General features: G+C 55.7%; 1 protein-coding gene across 1 annotated transcript; it reads left to right on the forward strand.

Annotated features, from left to right (window-relative positions):
- The first annotated feature begins 2,948 nt into the window (after positions 1–2,948).
- ERCC2 (ERCC excision repair 2, TFIIH core complex helicase subunit) lies at positions 2,949–16,263 on the forward strand. Its single transcript, XM_017874371.1, has 18 exons — positions 2,949–3,092; positions 3,180–3,296; positions 3,581–3,704; positions 3,797–3,893; positions 4,013–4,146; positions 4,221–4,389; positions 6,521–6,639; positions 10,168–10,237; positions 10,324–10,393; positions 10,497–10,598; positions 12,119–12,182; positions 12,994–13,115; positions 14,558–14,650; positions 14,734–14,806; positions 15,071–15,141; positions 15,237–15,380; positions 15,543–15,686; positions 16,129–16,263. The coding sequence occupies exons 4-18, from the start codon at positions 3,817–3,819 to the stop codon at positions 16,219–16,221; spliced, it is 1,545 nt and encodes a 514-aa protein (XP_017729860.1). The 5' UTR covers positions 2,949–3,092; positions 3,180–3,296; positions 3,581–3,704; positions 3,797–3,816; the 3' UTR covers positions 16,222–16,263.
- The last annotated feature ends 49 nt before the right edge of the window (positions 16,264–16,312 follow it).

Below are 16,312 nucleotides of genomic sequence, written 5' to 3' on the forward strand. Positions count from 1 at the left end.
AAAATACAAAAATCTAGCCGGGCGAGGTGGCGGGCGCCTGTAGTCCCAGCTACTCGGGAGGCTGAGGCAGGAGAATGGTGTGAACCTGGGAGGCGGAGCTTGCAGTGAGCTGAGATCCGGCCACTGCAGTCCAGCCCTGGCGACAGAGCGAGACTCCGTCTCAAAAAAAAAAAAAAAAAAATTCTCATGATAGGCTGAGTGTGTTGGTTCACACCTATAGTCCCAGCACTTTGGGAGTCTGAGGTGGGCAGATCATTTGAGGTCAGGAGTTCGAGACCATCCTGGCCAACAGGGCAAAACCCCATTTCTACTAAAAATACAAAAATTAGCCAGGGGTGGTGGCGTACACGTCGGTAATCCCAATCGCATGTACACAGGAGGCAGAGGTTCCAGTGAGCTGAGGTCACACTACTGCACTCCAGCCTGGGGGACAGAGTGAGACTCTCTAAAAAAAAAAAAGAAATTGTCATGATATTTATATACATAATATATGACAAATACAATATTAATTGTTATTAAATTATGCTATAAAACCATTGTATTTGGCTGGGCATGGTGGCTCACGCCTGTAATCGCAGCACTTTGGAAGGCTGAGGTGGGTGGATCATCTGAGGTCAGGAATTTGAGACCAGCCTGGCCGACATGGAGAAACCCCATCTCTACTAAAAAAAAAAACAAAAGTTTGTTGGGCACATGCCTGTAATCCTAGCTACTCGGGAGGCTGAGGTAGGAGAATCGTTTGAACCCCAGAGAGGGAGGTTGCAGTGAGCCAAGAACGCACCACTGTACTCCAGCCTGGGCAACAAGAGTGAAACTCCGTCTCAGAAGAAAAAAAAAAACACTGTACTCACTGTGTGCCAGGCACTGTTCTGAATACTTTACATGTGGTAACTCATAGAATGTATATATGTGTATATACTTACATATATGTGTGTGTGTGTATATATATATATTTATTTTTTTGAGACGGAGTCTCACTCTGTCACCCAGGCTGGAGTGCAGTGGCGCAGTCTTGGCTCACTGCAACCTCTGCCTCCCTGGTTCAAGCGATTCTGTTGCCTCAGCCTCCTGAGTAGCTGGGATTACAGGCGCATTCCACCACACCCAGCTAATTTTTGTGTTTTTAGTAGAGACAGTGTTTCACCATGTTGGTCAGGCGGGTCTCTTAACTCCTGATCTCGTGATCCGCCCACCTTGGCCTCCCAAAGTGCTGGGATTGCAAGCATGAGCCATCGTGTCTAGACTTAATTATTTATTTTTTTTGAGATGGAGTTTCACTCTTGTTGCTCAGACTGGAGTGCAGTGGCGTGATCTCGGTTCACCGCAGCCTCCACCTCTCAGGTACAAGTGATTCTTCCGCCTCAGCTTCCTGAGTAGCTGGGATTACAGGCGCCCACCACCACGCCCGGCTAGTTTTTTGTATTTTTAATAGAGATGCATTTCATCATGTTGGCCAGGCTGATCTCAAACTCCCACACTGGGCCCACAGACTATATATTACATCACATTATTTGTAAGAATATATGAGAAATAATATATCTAGTGAATGACAAAGAGCACAGGCCTCGGTGACTGATGAAAGGGGAAATGGAGAGGGAAGGGCTGGCTGCCTTGGAGCTTTCCGTTTGGTGTAGGAAAAGGATTTGTTCTTGGGAAAGATAGCCTTAGGCTGTGATGGTGCCTTAGAGGATACAGAGCAGGTCAGGGGTGACGGGAGTCCCAGACTGTGCAGGACCTCCTTTGATTCTTAGGCCCTGCCAGGGTTCCATGTGTTTTGGCATTTCCAAGGATGAAGTAATTATCCTCAATCTATATGCTAAAGATTTTCAAGGCTTAGTGTTTTAAAATATTAGTTTTGGTTGGCTGCGCACAGTGACTCAGCCTGTAATCCCAGCACTTTGGGAGACTGAGGTGGGAGAATTGCTTGAGGCCAGGAGTTTGAGACCGGCCTGGGCAACATAGCAAGACCTCATCTCGACTAAAAAGACAAAAATTAGCCAGGCATGGTGGTGCACACCTGTGGCCTCAGCTACTTGGGAGGCTGAAGGGGGAAGGATCAATTGAGCCTGGGAGGTCAAGGATGTAGTGAGCCATGATTGCACCACTGCATTCCAGCCTGAGTAGCAGAGGGACCTGTCTCCAAAAATATATATGTATAACTTGTAGTTGTAAGAATGTAACAATTTTACTACTCTCTTTTTGTTTTTTTGAGAAGGAGTCTCACTCTGTCGCCCAGGGTGGAGTACAGTGGCATGATCTCGGCTCACTGCAACCTCTGTCTCCTGGGTTCAAGCAATTCTCCTGCCTCAGCCTCCCGAGTAGCTGGGATTCCAGGTGTGCACCACCTTGCCTGGCTCATTTTGTATTTTATTTTATTTATTTATTTTTTTGTGATGGAGTCTCGCTCTATTGCCCAGGCTGGAATGCTGTGGCGCGATCTCAGCTCAGTGCAAACTCCGCCTCCCGGGTACAAGTGATTCTCCTGCCTCAGCCTCCTGAGTAGCTAGGATTACAGGCACGTGCCACCACACCTGGCTAATGTATTTTTAGTGGAGACAGGGTTTCACCATGTTGGCCAGGCTGGTCTAGAACTCCTGACCTCAGGTAATCCGCCCACCTCGACCTCCCAAAGTGCTAGGATTACAGGCGTGAACCATCGCGCCCGGCTAATTTTTAGTAGAGATGGAGTTTCAGTTTCATCATGTTGGCCAGGCTGGTCTCGAACTCCTGATCTCGTGATCTCCCCACCTCAGCCTCACCAGGTGCTGGGATTATAGGCGTGAGCCACCGCGCCCAGTCCAGTTTTACTACTCTTGTATCCCTGCATTAAGTTCCCATGTGTCTTAACTAATAATGCAACAGACTGAGGTTCAAGTTGTCCAAAACCCCAGCCAGCTGGGAGGTGTGGAGACCTGCGTTTGAAGAGTGGTTGGGTTTCTACTCTGTCTGGGTGCTAAGATGCTCCACACCCCCAGGTGACACCCCTGCGCTTTGGGAAGGACGTCGATGGGAAATGCCACAGCCTCACAGCCTCCTATGTGCGAGCGCAGTACCAGCATGACACCAGCCTGCCCCACTGCCGCTTCTATGAGGTGCCTGGAGGGCAGGGCTGAGGGAGGGAGGCTGGATGGGTGGCCTGGAGCAGGCAGCCTCCCTGACCCCTGGCACTCTTGTCCCAGGAATTTGATGCCCATGGGCGCGAGGTGCCCCTCCCCGCTGGCATCTACAACCTAGATGACCTGAAGGCCCTGGGGCGGCGCCAGGGCTGGTGCCCATACTTCCTTGCTCGATACTCAGTGAGAAGGCTGGTGGGGCGGGCAGAGGGGCGAGTATGAGGATGTGGGCTGCCCGCCCGTCTACTGTCTGCCCATGCCTGTCTGTTGCTTGCTGTGAGTCTGCCTGTCTGCATCTCCCTGTTGATGGGTGCCCATGTCTGTCAGTCTGTCTCTATCCATCTGCTCATATTTCTGCCTGGCCTGTGTCTGCCTCTGCAGGCCTGTGTGGGAATGATGGGCCAGTGTGGCCAGGGGTAGGGGTTGGGGTGGCAGGGCCCTGGTGACCCTGCTCCCTGGCCCCCCAGATCCTGCATGCCAACGTGGTGGTTTATAGCTACCACTACCTCCTGGACCCCAAGATTGCAGACCTGGTGTCCAAGGAACTGGCCCGCAAGGCCGTCGTGGTCTTCGACGAGGCCCACAACATTGGTGAGGGGGGCGCCAGGGGCCAAAGGGACGCCAGCCCCTCTGAGTGAGGCCCCTGCAGGCATGTCTGAGCCGGCTCTGTCCCCCTTCTCCAGACAACGTCTGCATCGACTCCATGAGCGTCAACCTCACCCGCCGGACCCTTGACCGGTGCCAGGGCAACCTGGAGACCCTGCAGAAGACGGTGCTCAGGTGGGGCCGGGGACGGCTGGAGGACCCTGGTGCCTGCCCTGCCCCTGGGACCCTGGCCTCTGTCTGACTTGTCCCCAGGGGTGCCAGCCCCACCCCAACCCCAGCTTATCTTCCCGCAGGATCAAAGAGACAGACGAGCAGCGCCTGCGGGATGAGTACCGGCGTCTGGTGGAGGGGCTGCGGGAAGCCAGCGCCGCCCGGGAGACGGACGCCCACCTGGCCAACCCCGTGCTGCCCGACGAGGTGCTGCAGGGTGAGCTCCCACCCCCCGCGGCCCCCTAGTCCCTTTCCCACCTCCCCATGGCCACTGATAGCGTCTCCTCGCAGAGGCTGTGCCTGGCTCCATCCGCACGGCGGAGCACTTCCTGGGCTTCCTGCGGCGGCTGCTGGAGTACGTGAAGTGGCGGCTGCGTGTGCAGCACGTGGTGCAGGAGAGCCCACCCGCCTTCCTGAGCGGCCTGGCCCAGCGCGTGTGCATCCAGCGCAAGCCCCTCAGGTGCGGCCCCATACAGCGCGGGGATGGGGGCTCAGCAGGTCCTGGTTAGGCAGAGCCATGTCCTCCATGCCTGTAGCCCAGGATCACCATTGCCAGCCTCAGGAGTGAGTGAGCTAGGCGAGGCACGTGGGACCCTGTCTGGTCTAACCTGGCAGGTCCGGGAGCAAGGTTGGAGTTGGTCCTGGGTCCCTGCGTTGGGCAGGGGCCTGGCAGGCAACACCTGGCTGGATTGGAGAGTCTACCCCACCCAAGAGAGAGTAGTGGGAGCACCATTTACAGAGGAGTGGACTGGGGGAGGAGCCAAGGAGGGTGGTGGGAGGTGAAAGCTGGGAGCTAAGCCAGGCCACAGCGGCAGGGAGGGAGTGTGTTGAGAACCAGCTGGTGGGGGCCTGGACAGGGGCTCCTGCTGGGAGCAGAAACCAGAACCTGGGTCTCGCAGGCTAGGAGCTGGGGGAGGAGGCCCCGGCCCATGTCTCTTCCCACCATTGCCTCTAATCTTCCAAGTCTGAGGGCAGGGGCGTCCCCATGGAGCAGTCTGGGCGCATTTTGGGGGAGTCAGTCTCTTGAGGCACAGGGCAGGCAGAGAATGACCAGGGATAGAAGGGGGCTTTTCCTTTGCTGCTTTGGGTAACTCATGGGTCTTCTCTAAACTGCAGTTTTCTCCTTTGTAAAACGGCCAAGGAGTCGGATCTTTACTTCACAGGGTTCTGTGGTGGTTAATGAGAGAGCAGCGAAGCCAGTCAGCTACCCTGTCCTGAGCACTAAGGAGGAGCTAAGCCCTTTATGTTCCTTACCTCAATTGTACCCCCAGTACAGCATCCCCACCCTGCACATGAGGACACTGGGGCTCCCAGAGGGGAAGCCTTTGCCCAGAGCCGCACAGCACTGTGCCCAGTAGTTGGGGCTTGAAGCCAGGCCTGTGGGCTCCAAAGGCCCTGGCTGCCCTGCCTCTGTGGGTGAGGCCACCTTCCGTGTGGGTTTGCCCATCTTCCCCAGAATTGGAGACTTGTGAGGGCAAAGAGGGGATCTCGGTCACTCAATACACATTCCCCAAGTGCCTGCTCCATGCTGGGGACACAGCCGTAGAGGCTCCATGGCCCAGTGTAGGGGACAGACTCATCCCCAGCTAGCGACCAGCCAGGGTAGGCACCTGGGGTTAGAGGAGACAGGCTGGGAGGGCTGAAGTGTGGGAGGCAGGTTTGCAAGTGTGACTGCCCGCCTGGCTTTAAAGCCAGCTGCTCCATGACTCGTCCCCGGGGCTGAGAGCCTCAGCGCTGCCTGTGTGCAGTTGTGGCCGAGTGGCCCTGTGTGTCCCATGCGTGAGTATCCGTGGGACTCTGCGGGATGTGGGTGATGACTGCATTCCTCTGTGAGCCCATGGGGTTCCGACACTGTCTGTGTCCCCGCAGGTGCATGAGAGACAGTGGGAGAGGTTCTGGATGTGAATGCGTGACTATGTGGCCATGCAGGATTAATGCCATGACTGGGGGATTCTGGGTGTGATAGTGAGTCTGTTGTTTTGATCAGAACCCACTTAGGGCCGGGTGCAGTGGCTCGCACCTGTCATCCCAGCACTTTGGGAGGCCGAGGTGGGCGGATCACCAGGTCAGAAGTTCGAGACCAGCCTGGCCAACATAGTGAAACCCCGTCTCTACTAAAAGTATAAAAATTAGCTGAGCGTGGTGGGCATCTGTAATCCCAGCTACTCGGGAGTCTGAGGCAGGAGAATTGTTTGAACCCGGGAGGTGGAGGTTGCAGTGAGCCGAGATGGCGCCAGTGCACTCCAGCCTGGATGACAGGGCAAGAGTCCGTCTGAAAAAGAAAAAGAGAAGAAAAAAAACCCACTTAGGAGGTCGTGCTAGCAGGTATGACAAGTGACCACATGACTCTGGGGTGTCTGATTATTGCTCTGTCTGTGTCATCGTGCAGCAGTGGCTGTGTGTGACATGCAGATGTATAGCGTGGGGGTGCACGTTTCCAAAACAGGCCCACTGCCCGCCCTCACCGAGTGCCCATTGTCTGGGGAGACAGGCACGTGACTGCCATGATGGCGGAGGCAGGGCTGCTGGTCCTGTTCATGCTTCCATCTGACCCTGACCCTGACCCTGACCCTGTCTCTCCTCCCCACCAGATTCTGTGCTGAACGCTTGCGGTCCCTGCTGCACACCCTGGAGATCACCGACCTTGCTGACTTCTCCCCGCTCACCCTCCTTGCTAACTTTGCCACCCTTGTCAGCACCTACGCCAAAGGTAAGCTCACCTTTTTCTATCCCTGCTGGGCCTCCTAGGAGCTGGAATCAGGGTTGCAGCAGAGTCTAGAGGGTTGTTGGCAGGAACTTGGACACACAGGGCTTTGCGGGGCTTGGCTTGGAAGTGTGGGCTCTATTTTGAAGGCAGTGGGGAGCTGTAGATAGTTCTTGAGTAAGCCTTGTGCTCAGATTTACATTTTCACAGACTTCCTCGGGCTGCAGAGTGGAGAAGGATGGCGTGGGCAGTGGTAAGGGATGAGGCCAGAGAAGCTCTATGGGGTCAGCTGACACTAGAGGGCATGGTAATGAGTTGATCATTTTGCTCCTGGGGGCACTGGAAAGCCATGGTAGGTTCTAGCAAGCAAGGTGCCAGGTCAGATTTGTGCTTTTTTTTTTTTTTTTTGAGACGGAGTCTCACTCTGTTGCCAGGCTGGAGTGCAGTGGTGTGATCTTGGCTCACTGCAGCCTGTACCTCTTGGGTTCAAGCAATTCTCCTGCCTCAGCCTCCCCAGTATCTGGGACTACAGGCGCATGCCACTACGCCCAGCTAATTTTTGTATTTTTAATAGAGATGGGGTTTCACCATGTTGGCCAGGATGGTCTTGATCTCCTGACCTCATGATCCACCCACCTTGGCCTCCCAAAACGCAGCGAGTCACTGCGCCCAGCCCAGATTTGTGCTTTGGAAAGACTTCTTCTGGGTGCCGGAGGTGGTGGCTCATGCCTGTAATCCCAGCACTTTGGGATGGTGAGGTAGGCAGATGACCTGAGGTCAGGAGTTTGAGACTGGCCTGGTCAACATGGCAAAACCCCATCTTTACTAAAATACAAAATTAGCCGGGGGCCGGACATGGTGGCTCACGCCCGTAATCCCAGCAGTTTGGGGGGCCGAGGTGGGCAGATCACTTGAGGTCAGGAGTTTGAGACCAGCCTGACCAACATGGTAAAACCCTGTCTTTACTAAAAATACAAAAATTTGCCAGGTGTGGTAGCGGGCTCCTGTAGTCCCAGCTACTTGAGAGGCTGAGGCAAGAGAATTGCTTGATCCCAGGAGGCAGAGGTTACAGTGAGCCAAGATTGTGGCACTGCACTCCAGCCTGGGCAACAGAGCAAGACTTGGTCTCAAAAAAAAAAAAAAAAAAAAAAATAGGCCGGGCGTAGTGGCTCATGACTGTAATTCCAGCACTTTGGGAGGCCCAGGTGGGTGGATCACCCGAGGTCAGGAGTTTGAGACCAGCCTGACCAATATGGTGAAACCCCATCTCTACTAAAAATACAAAAATTAGCTGGATGTGGTGGTGCATGCCTGTAGTTCCAACTACTCAGGAGGCTGAGACAGGAGAATTGCTTGAACCCAGGAGGCGGAGGTTGCAGTGAGCTGAGATCGCACCAGCTGCACTCTAGCCTGGGCGAAAACAAGAGTCCATCTCAAAAAAGAAGAAAGAAAGATTTCTTCTGGCAGGGATTAGAGGCAGGAGACTGGGTGGCAGGCAGGGACCTGAGCAGGAGGGGAGGGGCCTTGGCCAGGATGTGGCCATGGTGAGAGAGAAAGGTATGGTTTGGAGAGAGATGTGGGAGGTAGAGGCTGGGATGTGGGGAGCATGGTGTCTGGGTTTTGGGACCTGGGACAAGAGGGGTACAGGCTGATGTTCAGATTTTCAGGTTGCGAGAGAGGGCCATCATTCTGGAGGCTTTATGGGCCAGTGTTCCCTCCCCGTCCTCAGCGTGAAGCTCACCAGGGGTTCAGTCTGCCTCCTGGGGGTTTATCCTGTACCCAGGAAACCAGATCAGGCCTCATGTCCTGCGGCAGGGCCTGACAGGAGGATGGAGATCTCGGCCCCTGCCCCGGGGCTGGGTAGCGAGGCCTGCTGGCTGCTGCTTCTGCCTCTGTCTCTCTGTCCCACCCCATCTTCCATCCCTGCCTTTGTCGTTCTCTATCCACTGTTTCCCAACTGCCAACACCTCATGTTCTTTCACCTGGAGCATCCTTCCTCATCTTCCTCATCCCCCAGCCACCTCCCCCTCATCCTTAGGTTCTCAGCTTAGTAGAGATGTCTCCTTCTCCAGGAAACCCTCCCTGACCCCCAGGCTGAGTCAGGCCCCTCCTCTGGGCACCTCTGTCCCAGCACTGCCCACTGTCAGTCATTCCTGTCTGAGGACAAGTCTGTCTCCTGCTGGACTGCGAACCCATGCAAGCAGCGGCAAGGCTGGCTTGGTCACCACTGTGTCCCCAGCACAGACAACTTGATTTTTTTTCACTGCGTGAAACTGAATATATAAATTCATTCATTCATTTATTTCTTCAACAAGCGGGCCAGGCTCAGCACTGTGGAAGCAGCAGGAACCAAAAAAGATCTCATTCCTAACCCCCCAGAACTTACATTCCAGAGGGGAAAACCAGTAGCAAAGATGCAGTCAAATAAACAAGGAAATAATTCCAGAAAGTGGCAGTTATCATGAAGAAAAAAAAAAAAATGTTGTTGCATTGGAATATGTCTGCATAGAAAAGGTGGCTGGGGAGGGCCTTTCGGAGGGGTTGACTTTTGAGCAGTCTCAGATGACCAAATGGAGCCACCTCGGGAGGTTTTCCAGGCCACATGGGACCAGCAAGTGTAAACATGCCGGGGGGACTGAGCCTGCTGATTTTTGAAGGTCAGGCACCAGGCCACTGGAGGCATGTGGGGGCCATGGGAGGCTTCTGCAGGGGGCGGAGGTGATATGGCCGGGCTCAGGTTTCCATAGGGTCCCTCTGGCTGCCGTGACGTGAGCAGGGGATGATGGGTCCAGGCAGGAGGTGATAGTGGCTGGCCCCAGGTGGGGTCGGGGGCAGTGGTCAGATTGCAGGTAGGTTTTGGAGGCAGAGCTGCCTGGCTTTGCTGATGGCTTAGGTAGAAAGGTCGTGGGAGGCCAGGCGCAGTGACTCATACTTATAATCCTGGCACTTTGGGAGCCTGAGGCGGGCGGATCACTGGAGGTCCCCATCTCTACTAAAAATACAAAAATTAGCTGGGTGTGTTGTAGGGGGGGTGTACCTGTAACCCCAGCTACTCAAGAGGCTGAGGCAGGATAATCAATCACTTGAACCCGGGAGGCAGAGCTTGCAGTGAGCTGAGATCGCGCCACTGCACTCTAGCCTGGGCTACAGAGCGAGACTCCATGTCAAAAAACAAAAACAAGGGTCCTGGGAGAAAGCTTAAGGCTCTGGCTCCTGGCTTTGGTGTGGGTGCTGGGGGGGCCCTGCAGTACTGGGAGAGTGATCAGTGGGCGGGGCTGTGGCGCTCTCTACTTGGGATCCTTCGTGAAAGTTTGCACAGGTGTGGGCCCTGTGGAGAGGCAGAAAGACTGGGGTGTATTTTAGACTCAGATGCCTAGTTTGGGGCTTAAGCAGCTCATGTTTGGTCCCATTCACTCCCAGGCAGTATGGGATGGAGACTGGGGTGAAGCAAGGGAGCGGGAGAGGGAATGGCTGAGTGGGTGCCGCTGTGGCTGTAGTGGGGGAATCTCACCCATCCTTGCCTGCCCTCTGCAGGCTTCACCATCATCATCGAGCCCTTTGATGACAGAACCCCAACCATTGCCAACCCCATCCTGCACTTCAGGTGGGACCCTGCCCGGTGGGGGTGTGACTGCACTGTGGGTCAGGGGCCCAGCCCTCCGGGCCCTCACCGCCCTCATCTCTCTCCAGCTGCATGGACGCCTCGCTGGCCATCAAACCTGTATTCGAGCGCTTCCAGTCTGTCATCATCACGTCTGGGGTGAGGACCCTTCTCCTGTTCCTCCCAGTCCCTGGCCTCCCTCCATGGGCCTCCTGGTCTCTGCCCAGTCCTGCTGAGATCCCTCCCACTGTCCCCCCTACAGACACTGTCCCCGCTGGACATCTACCCCAAGATCCTGGACTTCCACCCCGTCACCATGGCAACCTTCACCATGACACTGGCCAGGGTCTGCCTCTGCCCTATGGTGAGTGGGAGAGGCTGGGGCTGGGACTGGGAGGGGAGGTGGGAGCAAGGGGCCGCCCCCCTTCCATGGCTTCCCCCACTGCTCAGGCAGGAGAGTTTTACATTGAAGAGGCCGGGTGTGGGACTCAGACAGACTTAGGCTTGATTCTGCTTCTCCGTGGGTACAACTCTCAAGCCTCAGTTTTCTCATCTGTGAAATAGGAATGTATCCTCCCTGATCTCCCAGGGCGGTTGAGAGGATTGAGAGAACTGGGGTAAAACACTTAGGTAGCCCAGGGTCTGGCACAGGTAGGCACTTAGCATCTTGGTTAACGTGGCTTTGCCGGGTACGTGGTCTGGCTGTGACCCAGGTAAGTGGGCCTTGCTGTCCATCTCCATCTCTGTAACATGGGCATGTCAACATGGGCCCTCAGTCCCTTATCTGAAGTCCCAAGGCTGGTTTTTTGTTTTGAGACAGACTCTTGCTCTGTTGCCCAGGCTGGAGTGCAGTGGCACGGATCTCAGCTCACTGCAACCTCCGCCTCCTGGATTCAAGTGATTCTCCTGCTTTAGCCTCCTGAGTAGCTGAGATTACAGGCATGTGCCACGGCGCCCGGCTAAATTTTGTATTTTTAGTAGAGACAGGGTTTCACCATGTTGGCCAGGCTGGTCTCAAGTGATCTGCCCACCTGGTCCTCCCAAAGTGCTGGGATTACAGGTGTGAGCCACTGCACGCGGCCATTTGTTTTGGAATTCAGAATTTTCCAGCCTTTAGAGACAAGGCATATGCTGTGTGGTGTGTGATGTCCCCAGTGGGGTCTGGGTGGCTCCCCCGAGTCAAACTCCTATTTTGGCAGTAAAAGATTTGGAAGCATCACATTAAGGAGTAAGGCCTCTGCAGAGAGACTCAGGGCAGGGCAGGTTTTGCTACTTAATGAGTTTGTGCCCAACTGGAAAAAGAAATGTGTTCAGAGCTTTTGGCTTTTGGAGTTGCCTGTCAGAGGTTGTGGACCAGTAATGACCACCCACTGCATGGTGGTTGTGTGAGGTTGCCGGCTGGCGGGGATGCCCACCGGCATAGTGAGGGGTGTTCTTCGGGATCCGGCTGGCCTGGGGCCTGGGGCTGGCTAGAGTGTAGCTGCTGGTGGAGAGTGTGGACAGACTCGGGTCCAGTTCCATCTTTGCCACCTATTTGCTGTGTGACCTTGGGCAGGCAACTCACCTTTTCTGAGGCCAGGTCATTTGTGCAATGCAGATAACAGGGTAGCTGAGGGTTCATTCAATGACACTGTGTTTATAAAGTTTAGAGCAGACTGGGTGTGGTGGCTCACTCCTGTAATCCCAGCACTTTGGGAGGCCAAGATGGGACGGTCGCTTGAGGCCAGATGTTCAAGACCAGACTGGGCAACATGGTGACACCCTGTCTCTATTTAAAAAAAAAAAAAAAAAAAAGCTTAGAACAGCACCAGCAGGTGGTCAGCACTCACACGCTGGAGCAGTTGCTGCTGCCTCGCTTATCATGACCTCTGTTGCTCTCTTCAGATCATCGGCCGTGGCAATGACCAGGTGGCCATCAGCTCCAAATTTGAGACCCGGGAGGATATTGGTATGCTGCCAGTGGGGCTGGTTTCTGTGGGTTCCAACAGGGAGGTGTATCTGTCAGATGGGCTGAGTCACACTGCTGTAACAAATATCCCTGGCCTTAGTTGCTTAGCCCAGAGCTTCCTTCTTGCCCATGGGACACGTCCACTGTGAGCTGGTAGGGGGCCTGCCCTGTGTCTCCTCACCTGGGAACCTCCACCGCTGGGTGCGTCAGAGGCAGCATGATGTGACAGGTGGGATCACAGTGGTCACAGTGAATTGTGCACTGGTTCCTGAGGGTGCTCCCCTGGAAGTGACACATGGCCTTTTTTTGAGACAGAGTCTTGCTCTGTTACCTAGGCTGGAGTGCAGTGGCATGATCTCGGCTCACTGCAACCTCTGCCTTGTGGGTTCAAGCAGTTCTCATGCCTCAGCCTCCCAAGTAGCTGGGATTACAGGCGTCTGCCACCACGCCAGGCTAATGTTTGTATTTTTAGTAGAGATGGGGTTTTGCCATGTTGGCCAGGCTGATCTCAAACTCCCGACCTCAGATGATCCACCCACCTCGACCTCCCAAAGTGCTGGGATTACAGGCGTGAGCCACCGCACCTGGCCTCTTCTGCACTGATTTCATTGGCCATGGCAAATTACATAGCCAGGTGTGACTTCAGGAAGTGGCAAGGAGGGTCCTCAAACACGCCTGGGAGGAGGAGGAAGGGGATGTGTGTGAATAGCCTGACAGCCAGCCTCAGTGGGGTTTCCAGAAACTCCTAGTTCGAAGACAGAAGGGGGGAGGACCTGAGCCAGGAGAGGGCCTAACCTCTGACCCCTCGCAGCTGTGATCCGGAACTATGGGAACCTCCTGCTGGAGATGTCCGCTGTGGTCCCTGATGGCATCGTGGCCTTCTTCACCAGCTACCAGTACATGGAGAGCACCGTGGCCTCCTGGTATGAGCAGGTATACCTGGCCACCCCCTCCCTGCACTTATTCTCCTCAGCCCCTGGCACTGCAGGAGGGGAGTCACCTGCTCTCCTCAGCCCTTGGCACTGCACTGCTGTGTCAGCTTCATTCCTCTTACCCTCTGATGGTGACAGGTGTCCTGTATGACAGGAGAGTGCATGCAGCATGTAGGAATGGGGTGTAAGCAGCACACACTCTATGCCCCGCCCCCAGTACATCAGGCTGAGAACACAGACATAAGCCCCAATGTGGGCCCCTCCCTCAGAGGAGTACCCTGTGGCAGAGTCACCCCCACCTTCTAGGTTCCTTGCTCCTCTGCTGCTCTTTGGGGCTACCCCATCCCTGTGATCCTCCAGCACAGATGGCCTGGTGGGGAGGCCCAGGTAGCAGGTGTGACTCTATCTAGGTTACAGGAAGGTTCTAGAGAATCAAGGCTGGACTGGGACTCGGCAAAGCCTCTCAAGGGTCTGCAGGAGCCCCTTCAGGGAAGTAGGCAGAGGAGGTTGTGGGGCATTCTGGAAACAGGGCTCACCACAGCCAGGCCCTGGGTGGGAGGGGAGGCCACTCTGCACTTTGTGCCTCTGAGCACACCATGGCCAGGCTCTCAGGAGTGGGTGAAAGCACTTTGGGGCGAGGTGAGTGAACTTGGCTAATCCAAGTATTGGAATGGCACTCATGGGAGGCAGGAACCTCATCCTCACAGCCAGGACATTGGCCTTGTGCTTCAATAGGTGGCTTCTACACGGCGGAAAGGTGATCCAGTCCCCACAGCCCAGGTGCCTTTTGTGTCCTATTTAAGACACCTTTGCCTACCCCAAGGTCATGAAGAGAGGCTGCTGTATTTCCTTCTAGGAGCTTGTGGTTTTAGCTTTCACATCTAGGTCTATGAGGTACTTCAAATTCATCTTTCTTTATGGTGTAAGGTAGGGGGTCAAGGTTCATTTTTTGGTTCCATTTGGAAATCCACTTGCTCCAGTAAAACTTCTCCCCACTGAACTGCACAGGTGGCTGTGTGTTTCTGAACTCTCCATTTTGTCCCACTGGTCTGTGTCTGTCCTTGCGCTGGCTCTACACTGTCTGTATTGTAGTGTCACATGGGAATTCTCACAGCAGCCTCTGCTTGACTCTGCCTGCCTCACAGTCAGTCCGTCCACCAGTCGCTGGCAGGGGATGGGGTGCCCTGATTGGCCACCCCCTTGGGCCACATACCTGCCCCACTTATCCAGCAGTGATTGGTTCCCCACCCAGATCACTAAGTTCCCCCCGAAGAAGTAAGGTTGGACAATTCCACCCTCCCTCCCCACATCTCAGATGAGCCAGCTGAGGCCCAGAGAAATGGTGATGTAGGAGTCCCCGGGAGAGTTGGATATAACCAGGATGGCCGTGCCCTGAACCCACCCTCTGCCACCCCCACCCTGACCTCCCTGGGTCCTCCCCAGGGGATCCTTGAGAACATCCAGAGGAACAAGCTGCTCTTTATTGAGACCCAGGATGGTGCCGAAACCAGTGTCGCCCTGGAGAAGTACCAGGAGGTGGGTGTGTGAGGCCAGCGTGGAGGGGGTGGGGAGGTGGCTCCAAGGAGTGATCCAACTTGCATCTTGCTTCCCCACCTCAGGCCTGTGAGAATGGACGCGGGGCCATCCTGCTGTCAGTGGCCCGGGGCAAAGTGTCTGAGGGAATCGACTTTGGTGAGTGGACTCGCTCTTCCTCCCCAGGTGTCTTCCCAGAGCTCTCCGAACACCTGCCCGCTCTGCTGTCTGCTCCCGCGGGGGACCACCCACCCACAGCCTGGGTGCACAGAGGGACCCTCCCCTCCCCTCTGTCCCTAGGCACCCGGCGGGAGCACACCCTCTCTCTCCCACTCAGACACAGCATCCTGGGGCGTGTGAGGCTGTCCCTGTCCCACCAGCCACACTTGTAACTCCCCTCGACCCCTCTCCTCTGCCCACCAGTGCACCACTACGGGCGGGCCGTCATCATGTTTGGCGTCCCCTATGTCTACACACAGAGTCGCATTCTCAAGGTGAGTAGCTCTGGCTCCCAGAAGTCCCAAAGTGTTAGGGCCAGGGGAGGGATGGCTCCCCCACCTCCCCAGCTCCTCATCCTTCGTTTCTGCAGGCACGGCTGGAATACCTGCGGGACCAGTTCCAGATTCGTGAGAATGACTTTCTCACCTTCGATGCCATGCGCCACGCGGCCCAGTGTGTGGGTCGGGCCATCAGGGGCAAGACGGACTACGGCCTCATGGTCTTTGCCGACAAGGTGCAGGTTCAGGGGTGCCCCTGTGCTCCCACCCCAGCCTCCGAGAACCAGGCTATTTGCCCGTTCATTTCCCAGATGGGGGGTGTCACAGGGTGGAGGGTGGCCCACGCTCCCCAACTCGGGTCCTGACGTTCTCTCCCTGGCCTGCGCTTCTGCCCACAGCGGTTTGCCCGTGGGGACAAGCGGGGGAAACTGCCCCGCTGGATCCAGGAGCACCTCACAGATGCCAACCTCAACCTGACTGTGGATGAGGGTGTCCAGGTGGCCAAGTACTTCCTGCGGCAGATGGCACAGCCCTTCCACCGGGTGAGGCCTGCATCCCCCTCCCAGCATCCTCCCAGGCTAAGCTCCTCCTCCAGAAAGGCCCCTTGGATTCTCCCCAACCCCAGCTTGTCCTCCTGCCCTCTACAGAGAGAAGTTTATTGTGCATCTACATGCCAGGCTCTGGGGGGTAGGGGGAGATTCAAGGGGCCACAGATGCCAGCAGGTGGCCCAGGCAAGGCGGGGTGAGGAGGTACCAGGCATTGAGACTGTGCTGGCCTGCGGAAAGCCCGTCCTCTGACTCCCTGGCTGGCTCTTATGTTGACAGGAATGTCTGTGGATTATACTGACACCTCCAAATTCAAACATCCTGGGCCTCATGTTCTGACCCCTAATGCCCATCAGGGGCGGGTGGTCAGGGAAGTACAGCAGCTGCCTAGGCCCCTTCCTGACAGTGCCCCCCCTTACTTTCCTCTGTTCTCTGCAGGAGGATCAGCTGGGCCTGTCCTTGCTCAGCCTGGAGCAGCTGGAATCAGAGGAGACGCTGCAGAGGATAGAGCAGATTGCTCAGCAGCTCTGAGCGGGGTGGGCAGGGCCATAAATGGTTCCTGGTGACTCCTGAGTCTTGCCTGGCCCTGGGTCCCAGCAGCTCTGAGGCTGCAGCAGGAGTG

Source organism: Rhinopithecus bieti, unplaced genomic scaffold, assembly GCF_001698545.2.
Source record: "Rhinopithecus bieti isolate Rb0 unplaced genomic scaffold, ASM169854v2 scaffold_7888, whole genome shotgun sequence".
In the NCBI taxonomy this organism is placed as follows: Eukaryota; Metazoa; Chordata; class Mammalia; order Primates; family Cercopithecidae; genus Rhinopithecus; species Rhinopithecus bieti.